The sequence below is a fragment of the Amphiura filiformis genome, chromosome 5 (assembly GCF_039555335.1).
Source record: "Amphiura filiformis chromosome 5, Afil_fr2py, whole genome shotgun sequence".
Taxonomy (NCBI): domain Eukaryota; kingdom Metazoa; phylum Echinodermata; class Ophiuroidea; order Amphilepidida; family Amphiuridae; genus Amphiura; species Amphiura filiformis.
The window spans coordinates 19,132,187-19,147,651 of NC_092632.1; the positions used below are offsets into that span (position 1 = coordinate 19,132,187).

Here is a 15,465-nt window from a genome sequence, read left to right on the forward strand (position 1 = left end):
TCATCCCCAAGTCACATGATTTAGGAATATGTTCTCTGTATTCCTAAATCAAGTGACTTCAGTATGATTTGAGGTGACCTCCACTTGAAATGAGTCTGGTATTTATTCCCAGGTATTATGTGAAATGAGACACATGTAGCAGCCGTCAAGTGCATCGTTTTGATATGGATGTACACATATTAGGGTTTTCAGGTGAAAATTATCCCCATGTCTAAATGCATTAAATGTGGTGTCATATGAAAGGGCTTGATGAGCACATCAAAATATTTTTTGAATGAAGTGAAATGGACAAATATTTTTCGAGATACGGCCATTTTTATGCCGAAAAAGTGCCTATTCCCTGAGGACATATTGAATACACAAGGTCATGGCCTAATATGACCCCAAAATGGGTCTAAAATTGGATAAAATATGCACACTTTTATTCACAACTCAATAATGACTTGAGATATCACCACCAAACTTTCAGGATATAATTATTTATTGTTTACCTTTCATATGATACAGTTTGTTATGTATTATTCGCTTGTTACCATGGAAACCATGTATAGGTCAACAAACTTACATTGCCCTAATTTTGCCAAAAAACACCAACTTTACGGCATAAATCCATAATTACTTGACGTATCACAACCAAACTTTCAGGATATGATATTGTAATGATAACCTTTAAAATATGATAGTTTCAATGTCACTATGTAAAGTATTATTCACCCGTTACCATGGAAACCATGTATAGGTCAACGAACTTACATTGCCCTAATTTTGCCAAAAAACACCAACTATACGGCATAAATCCATAATTACTTGACGTATCACAACCAAACTTTCAGGATATGATATTGTAATGATAACCTTAAATATGATAGTTTCAATGTCACTATGTAAAGTATTATTCATCCGTTACCATGGAAACCATGTATAGGTCAACGAACTTTTCACATTTCCATTTCCATCACAATTAGATCACCATTTTTTAGGTCAGATAAAAGAGGAAAGTGCCACACATCTTCAGAATAATCATCATACACTACTTCATACTCTGTTTGTATAAAGGTTCTCTTTTTTCTCTGTAGATACCTGTTACGTCAGCACCAAACCACTCTGTTACACCATCCTCTTTGCATTTATGCTTTATCCGTTGACCAACCAATGAATTTGGTTCTTCTATGAGCTTGGGCAGTAGTTTTGTTTGCTGTTTTGCAATGATTTGATTTCTTTGTGTGTTTATTTTCTTTTTTTCATAGTTGCTTTGCTTGCTTGTACATTGTTCATTATTTTATCTGGAGCATTGTATTGCAAAGTTGTACATTGAACATTGTTAGTTGTTATCTTGTTCAACTCCAAAACCTTGGCCAAGTTCGACTGAAGTGTTTCTTCAGAAAATTGAACACCATTACTGGACTTGTAGAACAGCTGAGGGCTACCTTTGGAATTCAAAACCTTCTTGTGGTACTGTAACTGTGCTATCAATGCAGGTTTGCGTTTGTTTGGAGCAAGTTCTTGGAGTCTGTCTTCAAGTGATTCTAAAAGCCACACACCTCCATATTGTACAATTCCATCAGTAGCTGTCTCTTTATTTATTCTATTCCTTTCATCTTTCTTCTCTTGTTTTGCTTACTTCTCTCTCAAAGCAGCAATATGCTGTCTTTTGAGTGTGTCTTTACGGCTCTCATACTGCGCTTGAATGTTTGGATAGCGGTGCCTAGCCATGTTAAGGAGATCCTTTTTCTCTTCTATGTCCATAGTATCGAGCCATTGACTGGGCTTGTTATTCAACCACATTACATATGTCTCATAGGCGTTACAACTGGCTGCAGGCTTGATTCTTGTGAGTATGTCGAGTACAGCAAAATCCCTCTCTGACACCGTATTTGTTGCAGGCACATTGTGTGATGATCGTATCTGCTGCTCGGTAGGGTTGAAATATTTGCCCCCTTCTAACTGGTCCGTGGCTTGTCTTTGTAAGATTAGTATCATAGCTGTCATTGACATTTCCAAGGCAACTTGTGTGAGGGTGTCAAAATCAGCAGCATCTGTGGCTGCAAACATTTCATCATACAAAATATCTCTGTGTATCTCTACAGTTTCAAACAGAGTTTCACCCTCAAGAAGGGAAGAGGCATCTTCTGCCCACTGTCGCAGTTTAGTTAGCATGTGGTTCAGGGGTGCATTCAACTCCAGAATACTTCCGCATGCCTCCACTAGTCGCCAAAATGGTCCAGTTATAATCTTATCAATGATCCCCAGCGCTCTGATTTGTGCCAAGTACACTTTCTGTTGAACGTCAAAAAGAACTGACCTCAAAAGATTATTTAGTTTGGGTAATGAAGAAAGAAAGTTGAATATATGGTGTCTGTGGTAAAAAGTGGCTGCTGCATCATAAAAAAGAATATTAAATCTGTTACCTCTGTATGACACAATTTGATTCTGAAGGCCACTGTTGTGTAGAAAAGTATTCCAGGTCGATGCAACACCTGATTTGTCACACCCATGCTCAGTAAGAGATTTTGCAGCAGTTCTGACAAGTCTTGCAGCTCCACTTTCAGTACCCAGTGCAAATGGATTCCGGCCTTCTGAAATGATATCTCCTTCGTTAATTTTCAGGACTTTGTCCGCCTCTGTGGCGAAATTGACTAATATGTGCATTTTGCAAAAGAAAAATCCCATATCAGTCATTGATTCCTTTGATGATGGACTTAAGCTTTCCCAATTTTCAACAACTTGTGGCAACAACTGTTCACGGAGATCCTTCAACTGCTGATTGAACTGGGGGTTTGTCGGTCCTTGGTCACCCATGGTATTTTTGATGGACGTCACAAGTTTGGCTACTACTTCATCTTTATCTTTTGTGGTGACGGCCTCTGCTATATCCTTCATGGTTGTTTTGAATGCATCTACGTATGTGGCTGAATCACCTGTGCCTACCTCTGTTAGACCTATGGACATCTGTTTTCCATTCTTCAATGTTATCTGGAAACTTTGATAATGATGGTGATGCTTTGTTGTGGCGTCTGAATGGAGTGTATTTCCGGTAAGGCTTGTAGGATCACCACCTTCTTCCATGCATTGGTATATATGGGTTTGAGCTACAAATTTAGCTTCTGCAAGAATTCTGTCCAATGTGCCTAGTGATGGCAGTCGTTGCGGTAACTTTCCCAGCAAATTTTTACACACTGTGTTTATCACATGTTTTACTTTCGACATACTCACATTACATTCAGTTAACAGTACCATTACAGTTTCCCGTAATTCGTTAACATACTTCCCTCCTTCAAAGGTATGTATGACTTCGTCTTCAAGAATTATTATTTATTTTGTTGACGCCATACGCTTGCATTGTTAAAGTTGCAGCTCCATGCAAAATAATTCTTACCATTTATGCTGGTCTCATTTGCCCCTACAACCACCGTCGATTGCTGGACCTTTTCTACCTCCATGAGTGATTCCCCTTCTTCAGGAATCATGGGTACGAGTCCAATAGGCATCATAGGGTTGCCGTCCATATAAACTTGTACCAAGCCACCGTTGTCATGTACAAAATTTGCCTCTGAAACAATAATACATTTAGAAGCTTGTCAATAACAATAACATGAAAATGGTAATAGGCTTCTAGACATATTAGACTTGACTTTGATTTTATGATCATACAAACGTCACTAACCGTTTAATACTGCACTGGTATGTTCCTGTTCCTGTTCTTCCATGTTCATGATGTTTGATTTTGTGTTGTGTACCAAGTTCGTCTCTGAAACAATAATACATTTAGAAGCTTGTCAATAACAATAACATGAAAATGGTAATAGGCTTCTAGACATATTAGACTTGACTTTGATTTTATGATCATACAAACGTCACTAACCGTTTAATACTGCACTGGTATGTTCCTGTTCCTGTTCTTCCATGTTCATGATGTTTGATTTTGTGTTGTGTACCAAGTTCGTCTCTGAAACAATAATACATTTAGAAGCTTGTCAATAACAATAACATGAAAATGGTAATAGTCTTCTGGACATATTAGACTTGACTTTGATTTTATGATCATACAAACGTCACTAACCGTTTAATACTGCACCTTCATGTTCTTGTTCTGTGTTGTGTACCAAGGTTGTCTCTGAAACAATAATACAAAACTTGTCAATAACAATAACATGAAAATGGTACGGTACTAATAGGCTTCTAGATATATTAAAAATTTTAATAACAATAATAATAATAATAACACTAATCATAATGATAATAATAACAATAGGCCTAATAATAACAATAAATAACAATACGCATGATATAATTTTTCATCATCATCAATCATTCACTGCATCATAAGCAAATAGAAAAATTATGAACAATGCTCCTTAGGCCTACATCAAACCACTTCGCTGTACGGCAAAAAAAAAAAGGTTTGCCTCAAAGTCAAGAATTAAAAAAAATGGATTTCGCACTTGTTTCAAACCATTCGTGAGCTTTTGAGACAAACCTTTTTTTTTGCCTAATAATAATACATGTTATAATAATAATAATTAATAATAATAAACACAAAGGGGGATGTCATTTTCTTGGGGGGTCATGAATATGTCGGTGACCGGAGTAAATGTTTTTACGACCCCCTATCGCGGGCTAAAATTCTTGACGACCTGGTCAAAATTTTTATGACCCCCCCCCACCTCTATACAGACTCCCAAGATAATTATTATTTATTGCCGGAAGGCGCGCAGCGCGCCAACATTTTAGAGCGCAGTGTGCGAAACGCATTAAAAATTTTGATTATAAGTGCAAAGGCGCGGAGCGCGCAAAAGATTGTGCGTACATTTTGTTAAAACAGTGTAAAAAAATTTCAAATGCGCGCATTGCACGCAAAAAAATTTTGAGTCACCAGCCCTTAATAATTCTATAACCCCCTATTTTGGTTGTTACAAAATTATAACCCCCCCCTACCAGCGAAATTTTTGGTCTCAAAATTCACCCACCCCAGTAATATACATGACCCCCCCTTCCGAAGAAAATTACATGACAGCCCCCTAATAATAGGCCCATACATCATCATGATCATACTCTTTCATCATTATCATCACCGTAGCTCACCGTCATCAACATGATTAAAACTTATAAAAGCAGGCCCTTACCAATGCACAATGACAAGATGTCCACCATGAATTTTAATAGCCTTGACTTGATTGAGCTTAAGCTTCCCTGACTTGCGGTTACAATATTAAGTTATTATTAAATATTCATGGGAAATATTTTAAGTCGATACAGTAACAAGTCCCACCACTTCATTTATTTAAACAACATCAACAACAAAAAGTAAATATACCCACCAGACATTTCAGCAAGGTCAGTGCTTTGACATGCCAAAACACACAGCCACGTGGAGACACAAAAACCAGCAGCGCGAAATGTGACGATTTGGTGAAAATTTATTTGGTGTTTTTAGAATATCAAAATAAATATAATTTAAAACATTTTCCATATTCACTAAAAAAATAATAAATCATTTCAAATCGTGCATTTCTGTGGCCTAAAAGTACCAGAGAGTTCACACGTGAAAAGTAAGATAAGGCGATGATATCAAATGTCCGCGGTCGATTTTTTTTTCCTTGGTCACCTAGGGGGTCTCAAGCAGTAGATTTCGAAAAACAGTGTAAGAAAGTGTGCCGACCTTTCGTAACGTGCGCAAGTAAATTGAAAAGAAATTGAAAGAAAACAAGTCGTAACATATCCAGACGATCGTAAAATAACACGACCAAAAATCGCGGCCTATTACGACGTCGTGTCATTTCTTGACGTCGCGTCATTTGAGGTTGGTACTGTACTGATAATTTTACTTCCTGCATTGGTTGTATCATCATGGTCAATCGCATCCATTATTCCACTGTTACTACTTCTTCGCTTGTATTTCTTTTTGGTAATACTTGATGTACTTTAAACACTCACCCTAAATATTGACATATGTGATGCGATCAAGCCAAATCAATCGGAACTCGGAAATATTGATTTTGAGATATAGCCAAACAAAGGAAATTTTTCCTTTTGTTTCCTATTGTTTTGGAAACTCTTTAATTGCTCATATCTTTGGAACTGGTTATTCAATTTCAATGGGATTTTCTGCAAAATCCACATTTATAAATACTTTTTACAATCCTATAGGAAACTGAAAATTTATTATTGCCGAGCTCCGACTGATTTTGCTTGATCGCATCACATATTGGTTGCATGCATATTGTTGCAGATGTCATCTAGTTTTCATGTAGGTTATCAAGTTAATTAGATAACTATGTTTATCAGAAGAGGTGAATCAAAAGTTTTTTTCCCAATTTGATTTCATTAAACTGCATTTGTTGAAAGAATAGTGTGATTTTTATAAGTTAGTGAAAATATTTCATTATAATGCTTTTATATTTTGTTGTCTGTCCCTGAAGAAGAGCAGTTTATCTGCTCGAAACGTCGGTTGTATTTTTGTTAACTTTGTCTACCATCCCTGTGGTTTTGGATTTTTTCTAATGCAGACGTAACAGTGCATGTACACCATTCTGGTTTACATACTGCATTAGTTTTTATCTTGTCTTTGTCTTTGTTCCCCACACCAAGTTGGTATACCTGGCTCGAATCTTTCTATAATGAGAATGTTAATTCTGAAAGTTTCAAGCATCTCAAGCTTATTTGAATGTCAAAACAGAGTCTTTCTGTGATCAAAAGTATATAAGAATCATACAAAATTAATAAAGACAATATCAGTCAGATAAATTAACAAATCATCACAATCTTGACACAATTGATTTGATTTGATTTGATTTATTGATAATCCAGGCAAGCATACATACTTCCCATCAAGAGGTTTAGGTTAATTTAGAATTAACCAACCATACCTAATTTGGCTGAATCAAACTCAGTCTTCGGACTTCAAGTAAAGTTGTGTCACTTCGGACTGTCTAAAACTCGCGACTATCTACTTTGGTGACTAATTGAAGAAGTGACTGTAATCACGGTAGTTATTGGGCTATATGGGTTCTATTTCTTCAGTGACTACCTCCAGAAGAGTGCCGTCTGGTAGCTGGGCGTGTTCTGTAATCAGCCGGTACAAATTTCTTCCGATCCGGGATGGGAGTCCCTCGTTGTAACTTATATTGGCATCCTCGGTTAATCTTCACATTAGCCTCATTCTTCCGCGGACATCACCTGCCTGGAGGTGGTGGTTTCTCTGGGCAGGGCCGGGATGGACATGATGTAGGGGACGGCCAGACGAGTGTAAGGGGGAGGGGGCCTGACGATCTGGGCATAGGGAGTGAACTGGTGAGGTCGCTTCAGTGGAAATTGACGTAGCCGGTGATGAGTCATTTTCAGTGTAGATTTCTTGCTCTTCTAATAACCAGTTCTCCATTTCCTTGTCATTCACTTCAAAGGACATATCTTCGCCAACTGGCTGAGGTATGGGAGAAGGGCAGGGGGTGGATGTCCGTCTGGGGCTAGGGACAGGAGGGACACTACATGTTAATGGGACTGAAGTGCACTTGTGTGGGGCTCCTTATTGTAACAGAAAAACCAGGAGGGGATTATGAGAATTTTTGAGGGCGGTAGACCAATTACGGACGGGCCGAAACCTATCAAACCAGTGCTGGAGTCATAAATTGTAAATGAACGGCCTAAATAGTAAAGCAGACGAAACACAAGATGTAGAATGTTCATAGTTCTTATTATTATGTTTCTTTTCATTTATAGTTCAGAAGCTTTTATAATCAGCAATCACTGTCTACACATAGTCGTAGTCAATACAGTAAGTCAATGCAATGCTTTTGTGTGGATTTACGTGCTGTAATGTGATATAGAAATGACAAGGCATTTATAAAATAAGCTTACAAAGGACAGCACTAAATGCCTCTCTGTTAATTAGGCCTAAAGTTTAGTGCAACCTAGCAAGACACAGAAAAGGAGTCTCTAAAAGCGAGTGTGTTATTTTTAACACCACATTATGAGCACCAGGTAAACCGGCCACAAGCATCAAACACCTACCACTAAAACACGCAGTAATACTCACGCAGCTTATACCTTAAACATACGTGCATACAATATTGAAATATGATAATTTGGCAAGACTCCATTTAATGTTTACGTTCATGCGGGTTGTTTATTATTTTAGATGTTCAAATATTGATACAGGAAGATTTTGATTTATAATGAGAGGGGATTTTATTTGGCTTAAAACTACATGGCTCGGTTCTATGACAGAGATATGGTTACCTACAATGGCTGAGGTAAAAGCTTAACCGGTTTCATGCACGCACACTGCATAGGCCAAACGGTCTATGCTAAGCTTAAACCATTTCATTATAAGCCTTTTGTCGGGTTCCGTTAGATTTACGTACTGCTTATTTGGGAGTCCAAATGGAACCTGCCAAGATAGAAAGAGAAAGAGAACAAATGTCAAGGGCACGAATACTGCGTAAATTGCTATCTTCAGTAGATAGCAATCATAACGCGCGATTTGATGTAGGTATCATGTCGCGTGCATGCATGCAGATAACCTACCCGATCCACAATTTGCCCATCCCTCGTCAATGTTTCCACGTCCCCCTGTAAGTATGCCAAAATACCCCCCTTGATCGTCTCGCATTTGGTTACAAGTTTAGATAAGTCCTTTCCATATCTTTTGTGAGCTTCGCGAAACTCCCATGCACATCTCTTTTCGATGAACTTTGCCATCTTACTTTTCTGTTTCTTAATTAAATCTTGGGTAGGCCCTGGCAAACATTGTAATGTTCCCTTTGTAATGGATGGATTTGGTTAAATGGCGGGAGCAATGTTGTCGGTCAATTTTGTCCGACATGGCTTCTTGGAACCCCTTCGCAATATGACCATCTCCGTCCCTAACCACAGTACCGACTATGATGGAGGCATCACTGATAATTTGTTGGCAACAATCCTTTCCCATGTCCATTTCAGAATTACCCATTGCTACGCTGCGTGTGGCAAATATTTTGTGCACTGTTCAAGGTGTCTACCTAGTTTCGCACCAGGACAGCTGCAAAGTTTCCTACGAGTTGCAAAGGCTACTGGTACTTCCAATCCATCCTCTAGGCAAAACATGGGACACCAGGACTGTGTCCCAGGTTGGTGAAAACTCCTCCCTTTTGGTGGATTATTGTACCCCCCATCTGCTGCCACAGCTATCGGAATGCTTTTGCCTTCATTTCTAATCTTCGTGATGGTTTGAATCAGTTTCCTTTTTCAGCCAGTTTTTCGTGATTAATTGGTTTAAAAGCCGCACTGACTTTATTGGCCATCTGCTGCATTCCACTCTCTGATGGAGGCGGAATGTCCAAATAAAGATCGAAATAATGTTTTTAAAAAATGTAAGGAAATATATGAAAAATATGCTGAAAGCTGCCGAATAGATTAATGAATAATTTGATAAAGAAATTTAAAATCAAATAAATAAATAATGTAAAATGAATCATTTTTATCGGTTGGTAATTTCTTGACAACTTCTCAGTTTATGTCTTCAAATATGTCACTGACATAGTTTGCCATACTTTGCATTCGCCTTTTACTCGGCAGGGATTATCAAGAGTGACTAAAATGTTACACATTGTCAAGTTCCCAGTTATTTATAAATCTTCATAAATCTTCATCATTATCATAGAGTTTTAAATCACATAGTTTCTCTTCTGTCTTATGTAATTGCTAATGCTACATTCAGTATCTATTTATTTCATCATATTGAAACGCAAGTGCTTGGCCTACAAATTATATGGACTAACCAAGGGGTAGCGTGCTAGTCCCCAAACTTAGGATCGTTGGAGATATAAATGTCTGGATCAGAATCGCACAAAAACATCGTTAATTAAGTGTAGGTTTGATTGTATGGTGCATTGAATTATTTGACAAAGAACTGATTTAAATAACTAAATTAATGCAAGCAATCACACAAAATAAATGCAAGTCGTGACCAGATAGATCAAATATATAAAACAGTATTATATTGTACTAGTTTATCCAGCATGTGAACTGTAAGCTTATCAATGTCAAATGTTCAACATCAACATTATACACAACTAGACATAAACTGTAAGTGTAATCAAATGAAATTTTAATTCACTGAATTGGATACATACATCACAATTCACATGATCACTGTGATACTGATAGATAGTGTCCCTTCTGTCAATGTCTATTCTCGACTTTATGACTTTTTGTTGTACTTTTGAATTTGATAACATAATTGTAAAACAAACCAAGACTTACCGCTGATAAAATGATCCCCACAGATCCTACTCATTGGGGCAGGCCACCATGATGTGACACATCCACCATTGGTTACTACTGCATTCACCCATCTTTTCCGCCGGTCTTCTTGACCAGGCAAATGCAGATAACCAATGAAAAGATGGATGATGTACTTTTAATGTGGTGTTTGTGCATCCATGCACTGCACAACAACCGAGCATTGTGAATAATAAATATAAAATAACAACTAAACAAAAGCTGGCGGCCTGCCCCGTACTGACACTCAAATGCTCACAGCTGACGTCTGTTGTGTTGGGAATTGCGATGATGTCATTCCAGTGATGTTGCTATGCTCCTTCGTGACCTCGAGGTCACGAAAGGTCATGAAAGAGCCACTTGCTTTTGCTCAAAATTATGAATTAACTTACTGTCTTATCCCAGCTGCTGAGCTTGGTGGTGTTACTGATCCAGGTGGCATACTTGCTGCAGCGGGTACAGCTGTTATTGGCATTGCCCGAATGTAAATGCAAAAGAGAAATCAAAATGAAAGCCACAGGTTATAATATATTACAATGGCATTCGTATGATTTATGATTTAACTTACTGTCTTATCCCTGCTGACGAGCCTACAGGTGGCATACCGGCTGCAGAAGGTGCTGTTGTTGGCATTGCCTGACTGTGAAAAGAAATGGAAAAGAGAAATACAAATGAAAGACACTGTATAAGGGGAAAAAAGTACCTATCCGGACAGTCCGCTCCTTTCTGCAACCAAGACACCAAAACTTGCTCCCGTCAATCCCCCTGACCAATTCTGTTCGGACCAAGTGTGTCCACAACAGTTGTTGCACCATAGTCCCAGATCTGTGGCTAAGAGCAACCTATCCTTACACCATGTCTTGACACTTTCCAAAGTTTGGATGATTGCCATTAGGCCAAACAAATCCATTATTTACCGGTTGAATTACACCAAAACACCAATAATAAAAATCAAACAGGCACCAAAACAAAGTTTTGGAAACTTTCCAACTTTTTAATGTATTAAATTATGCATATACATAATAAAACGCTAATTAACTTACTGTTTACGCCCGCGTAACATCTATTAGGCTGCGCGATTGTCAATTACACCCGTAAAAAGTTTAGCTTGTTGGATATTTTATTTAATTAGTTTAAAGCTTGACTCCTTAGATGAAACTTTTAGTTTAAGCTTGTTAAAATATTAACCTTGATGAAATACTATTATTTATGGGTCTTTTCTTTTCTGATTTTTTTATTTTAAATACAAAACAATACAGGGTTCGCCATTACATTATGCGATGCTAGCTGATTGTAATTTCAAAAGCCCTAGTTAGGCCTATGTAATCGTAGCTTTAAAGCCATTTGATTCATATTTTGAAAACTTACTCTCTCCCAGAATCCCAAATCCCTCCAAGTGTAAAAGTTTGAGCTATGTCTTGGGATGGAGAGTGGTGGTTGCTGTGTATGTTTCTTGATCTCACAGTACCATTCCATCTTTCACATCTGAAATAAATAAGATTTAACTTTTCACTATCATTATTTTACTGTTCGTCTAAAATCATTTAATTGGTAAACCTCAATTACTTAATTTGCTGCATGTAAATTCTTGCTATACCAGGGTTTGCAGGTTTTTTGTCATAAGTGACAAAAAAACACCTGCATTTAACTGCTTGATTTTTCCACTTTGCAAAGTAATTTCTTAAGGGCTGGGGTATGAACGTTTGGACAGAATTTATTTTGGGACATTAGAGCACATCAGACATATCGAATTGCATTCTGAATACGAAGAACGTCATTCTGATATCAAATAATTTTGATTTTTTGAAATTCGCAATTTAATACACATTTTATGGCAAATCATTAAAAATTGATATTTTTGATATCTAACAGTACTTGAAGTAAATTTTATAAATCTGATGATTTATACTTAATGTAATATGTAGGTGGGATGAAAAGCCGACGATCAATTGAAAATTTTGACCTTTAAATATTGAAGACATGGATTTTTTTTTCCTAAAACACCAAAAAAAAATTAGGTCTTTTTGGGAAACAAATCCATAACTTCAATATGAAAGGTCAAAATTTTCAATTGACCGTCGGCATTTCCTCACTGCTACATACACTTTAAGAATATATCATTAGATTTAAATAATTTACTTCGAGGACTGTTATATATCAAAAATTTGAAAAATATCAATTTTTTATAATTTGTCATAAAATTTGTATTATATTGTGATTTTCAAAAATGAAAATTATTTGATATCAGAAAGACATGCTTCAGTATTCAGAATGCAATTCGATAGGTCTGAGGTGCTCTCATGTCCTAAAAAATACTGTCGAAACACAATAAACGCTCATTTTAGATCCCTTAAGTGTAATCGGGCCAAATTTTGTAATTTATTCTTCATTATTTATTCAAGCCACATTTTATTTATTCAAGCCAAATTTCTTTGGGTAATCTAATAGCAACCCCTTCAGGAATTTGATTTTGCTCCTCTTTCCTTGTGCTACTGAACTTGATTTTTAAATCTCATTTTTCTTGTAATATAATGAACACACTATTATACAATAAACTCTAATAATTGCGCCTGTACTCTCTACACAATGGTTCTCATCAATTGATTTCTTTCAGTTTTCTTTTCTTTTCTTCTATCTTCAAATGGTTAATATTGTTCAGTTAGTCAGTTATTTGTTCCGACCTTGGGAATGGTTCTGCCAAACTGTATCTGATCTTTATCAAAATCAGTAGAGGTACACAAACAGTCGGAAAGATCTGGAAAGGAAAGAAGTTTTGTTTTATTTCAAATACATGTATGCCTGGCATGTATGTTTAAGTTTCCAATAGTAATGCTACTTTGTGTGAACCTTTGCCATGGTCCCCCCCCCCCACTTTCACTTAGATGAAATTTTCTTTCATCCTCTGGTTTTCATCTTCCTGTTTGATAGTTTGCCATCTGTTCAACTCAATGTATGTTAATGCAGTGCTAATGTTTACAAATATCCATCAAGGAAATTCTGGCACATCATCATCAGCTTTCATCATGTGCACAGTTTCACACAGTTACTTTTTACTTAGAGGTATTTTCCATATATCATGAATCAAGTGAATGTTTTTATTCGTTATTGAGAGCAGGTGACACTATAATTTGAGACAATTTTGCAAGCATTCTGACCATTCTTCTCTGTTTGAGTACCATAAAACACATTTCTGAACCAGTTTTGCCTGCACCACTGTGTTGTACACATATGTTACGTGCTTGCCGGCTTCTCTTAGTAAAACTATGAAATCACACAATTATCACACCATCAAGCAAAGTTTTACAATACTTCTTAGACTTAGAGTCCTTTATTCCTCTCTCCATCCTCCCTCTCCTCTTTCTGAATGCCCTTCTTATTATTATTTTCTTCCTTCCCCCTCGCAGCTCTTCCTCCAAATCAAACATAAATGCTCACCGCGTCGCTGTAGCATCGCGTTACACCAGCTGAAACCCTATTAATATCATGACACTCCCACCGCTGCCACCATGTTACGTGCTTGCCGGCTTCTCTTCTTAGTAAAACTATGAAATCACACAATTATCACACCATCAAGCAAAGTTTTACAATACTTCTTAGACTTAGAGTCCTTTATTCCTCTCTCCATCCTCCCTCTCCTCTTTCTGAATGCCCTTCTTATTATTATTTTCTTCCTTCCCCCTCGCGCAGCTCTTCCTCCAAATCAAGCGCAAATGCTCACCGCGTGCGCTCCTGCAGACAACGCATGCACGCGTTACACCGCTGAAACCCTATTAATATCATGACACTCCCACCGCTGCCACCATGTTACGTGCTTGCCGGCTTCTCTTAGTAAAACTATGAAATCACACAATTATCACACCATCAAGCAAAGTTTTACAATACTTCTTAGACTTAGAGTCCTTTATTCCTCTCTCCATCCTCCCTCTCCTCTTTCTGAATGCCCTTCTTATTATTATTTTCTTCCTCCCCCCTCGCGCAGCTCTTCCTCCAAATCAAACGCAAATGCTCACCGCGTCGCTCACCGCACAACGCACCGCGTTACACCGCGGAAACCCTATTAATATCATGACAACATACAACAAACTTAGATCATCATCCTAGACATACCCTGATGATCACAGAGTAAACCATAACTCGCTAGTTAGTTGTGACTAGCGGGATACCCGCACTTCGCGCGGGTCCCCGCCAGATGAGTAGAAGGGAGCGTTCACTAAAACAGGAGAAATAACTGAACAGGTAGAATCATTGGAAAGATAAAATTTAATGTATGTGAACCTGACCCTCTTTACCAAGATAAACGTGATTAAGTCCAAGGAGAATATACTCAGTCAAGTCGGAAATAAACACTATTATGAGCATAAAGGATTAAAAGTTCTAATTTGTTTTTTATTTATTATAATCTAATACAGAATGCTTATTCTTCTTCTTTTTTTGCATGATTGTACTTTTTCTTCTTCTTCTTCCTCTTCTTCTTCCTCCCGTTCTTCCTCTTCTTCTTCCTCTTCTTCTTCCTCATCTTCTTCTTCTTCTTCTTCCTCTTCTTCTTCCTCATCTTCTTCCTCTTCTTCTTCCTCTTCTTCCTCCTCTTCTTCTTCCTCCTCTTCTTCACCATCTTCGTTTTCCTCTGACTCTTCTGTTGTTTCTTCGTCCCGGGCTTCGTCCTGCATTAGTTCTGTGTGCGACAGAGAGAATTGTGTTAAACAGTGTTAAATAACTGTTGAGTGGACCATGCGTTTTTGGCCCAACGCGTGTTTTAAATAGCACGCATACTGATATGCCGGAATTGCAATTGTGGTATTTTCCCGGGGGCACTCCCATATATTGACATACATCATGTGCGCATGAAAGAACTTGGTATTTTTGGCAAATCCTAAACCCAATGACCCCGTTTATTTCAGTAGCCTACACTTAGGGCTTAAAATTGAAATATCGGCGCATTTTTAGCAAAATGAATGAGTTGTGTATTTGGTACTGTAAAATTAGGTTAAACTTAAAAGCTATTATGTATTGTTAAGGATGTGAAATTTTGTGCGTTCCCATATGCCATACAAAATCACCACATTTTTGACATTGTCAACACCGAATGACCCGCCCTTTTTCTGAAATTTCTACACCGATAGACCCCTAGTTTTGTGCGGCTGGTGGGCAAAGGTACGCCGATTTCACATTAGAGGCCTTCCGGGGGTATTAATGTCGTTAATTCAACTA

The 15,465-nt window shown here is 37.6% G+C and overlaps 2 protein-coding genes across 2 annotated transcripts in view; one reads left to right on the forward strand and one right to left on the reverse strand.

Annotated features, from left to right (window-relative positions):
* The window catches only part of LOC140152762 (cartilage intermediate layer protein 2-like), a 273,597-nt gene that overhangs the window by 220,225 nt on the left and 37,907 nt on the right, over positions 1-15,465 (forward strand). The gene's annotated exons all lie outside the window — the stretch shown is intronic.
* Positions 710-11,733, reverse strand: LOC140152044 (uncharacterized). The gene is given in 8 exon segments (XM_072174344.1): positions 710-1,073; positions 1,076-1,243; positions 1,246-3,305; positions 3,377-3,550; positions 4,061-4,114; positions 9,756-9,807; positions 10,826-10,897; positions 11,626-11,733. Coding segments are annotated over 8 exon segments (2,823 nt in total). The 3' UTR covers positions 710-938.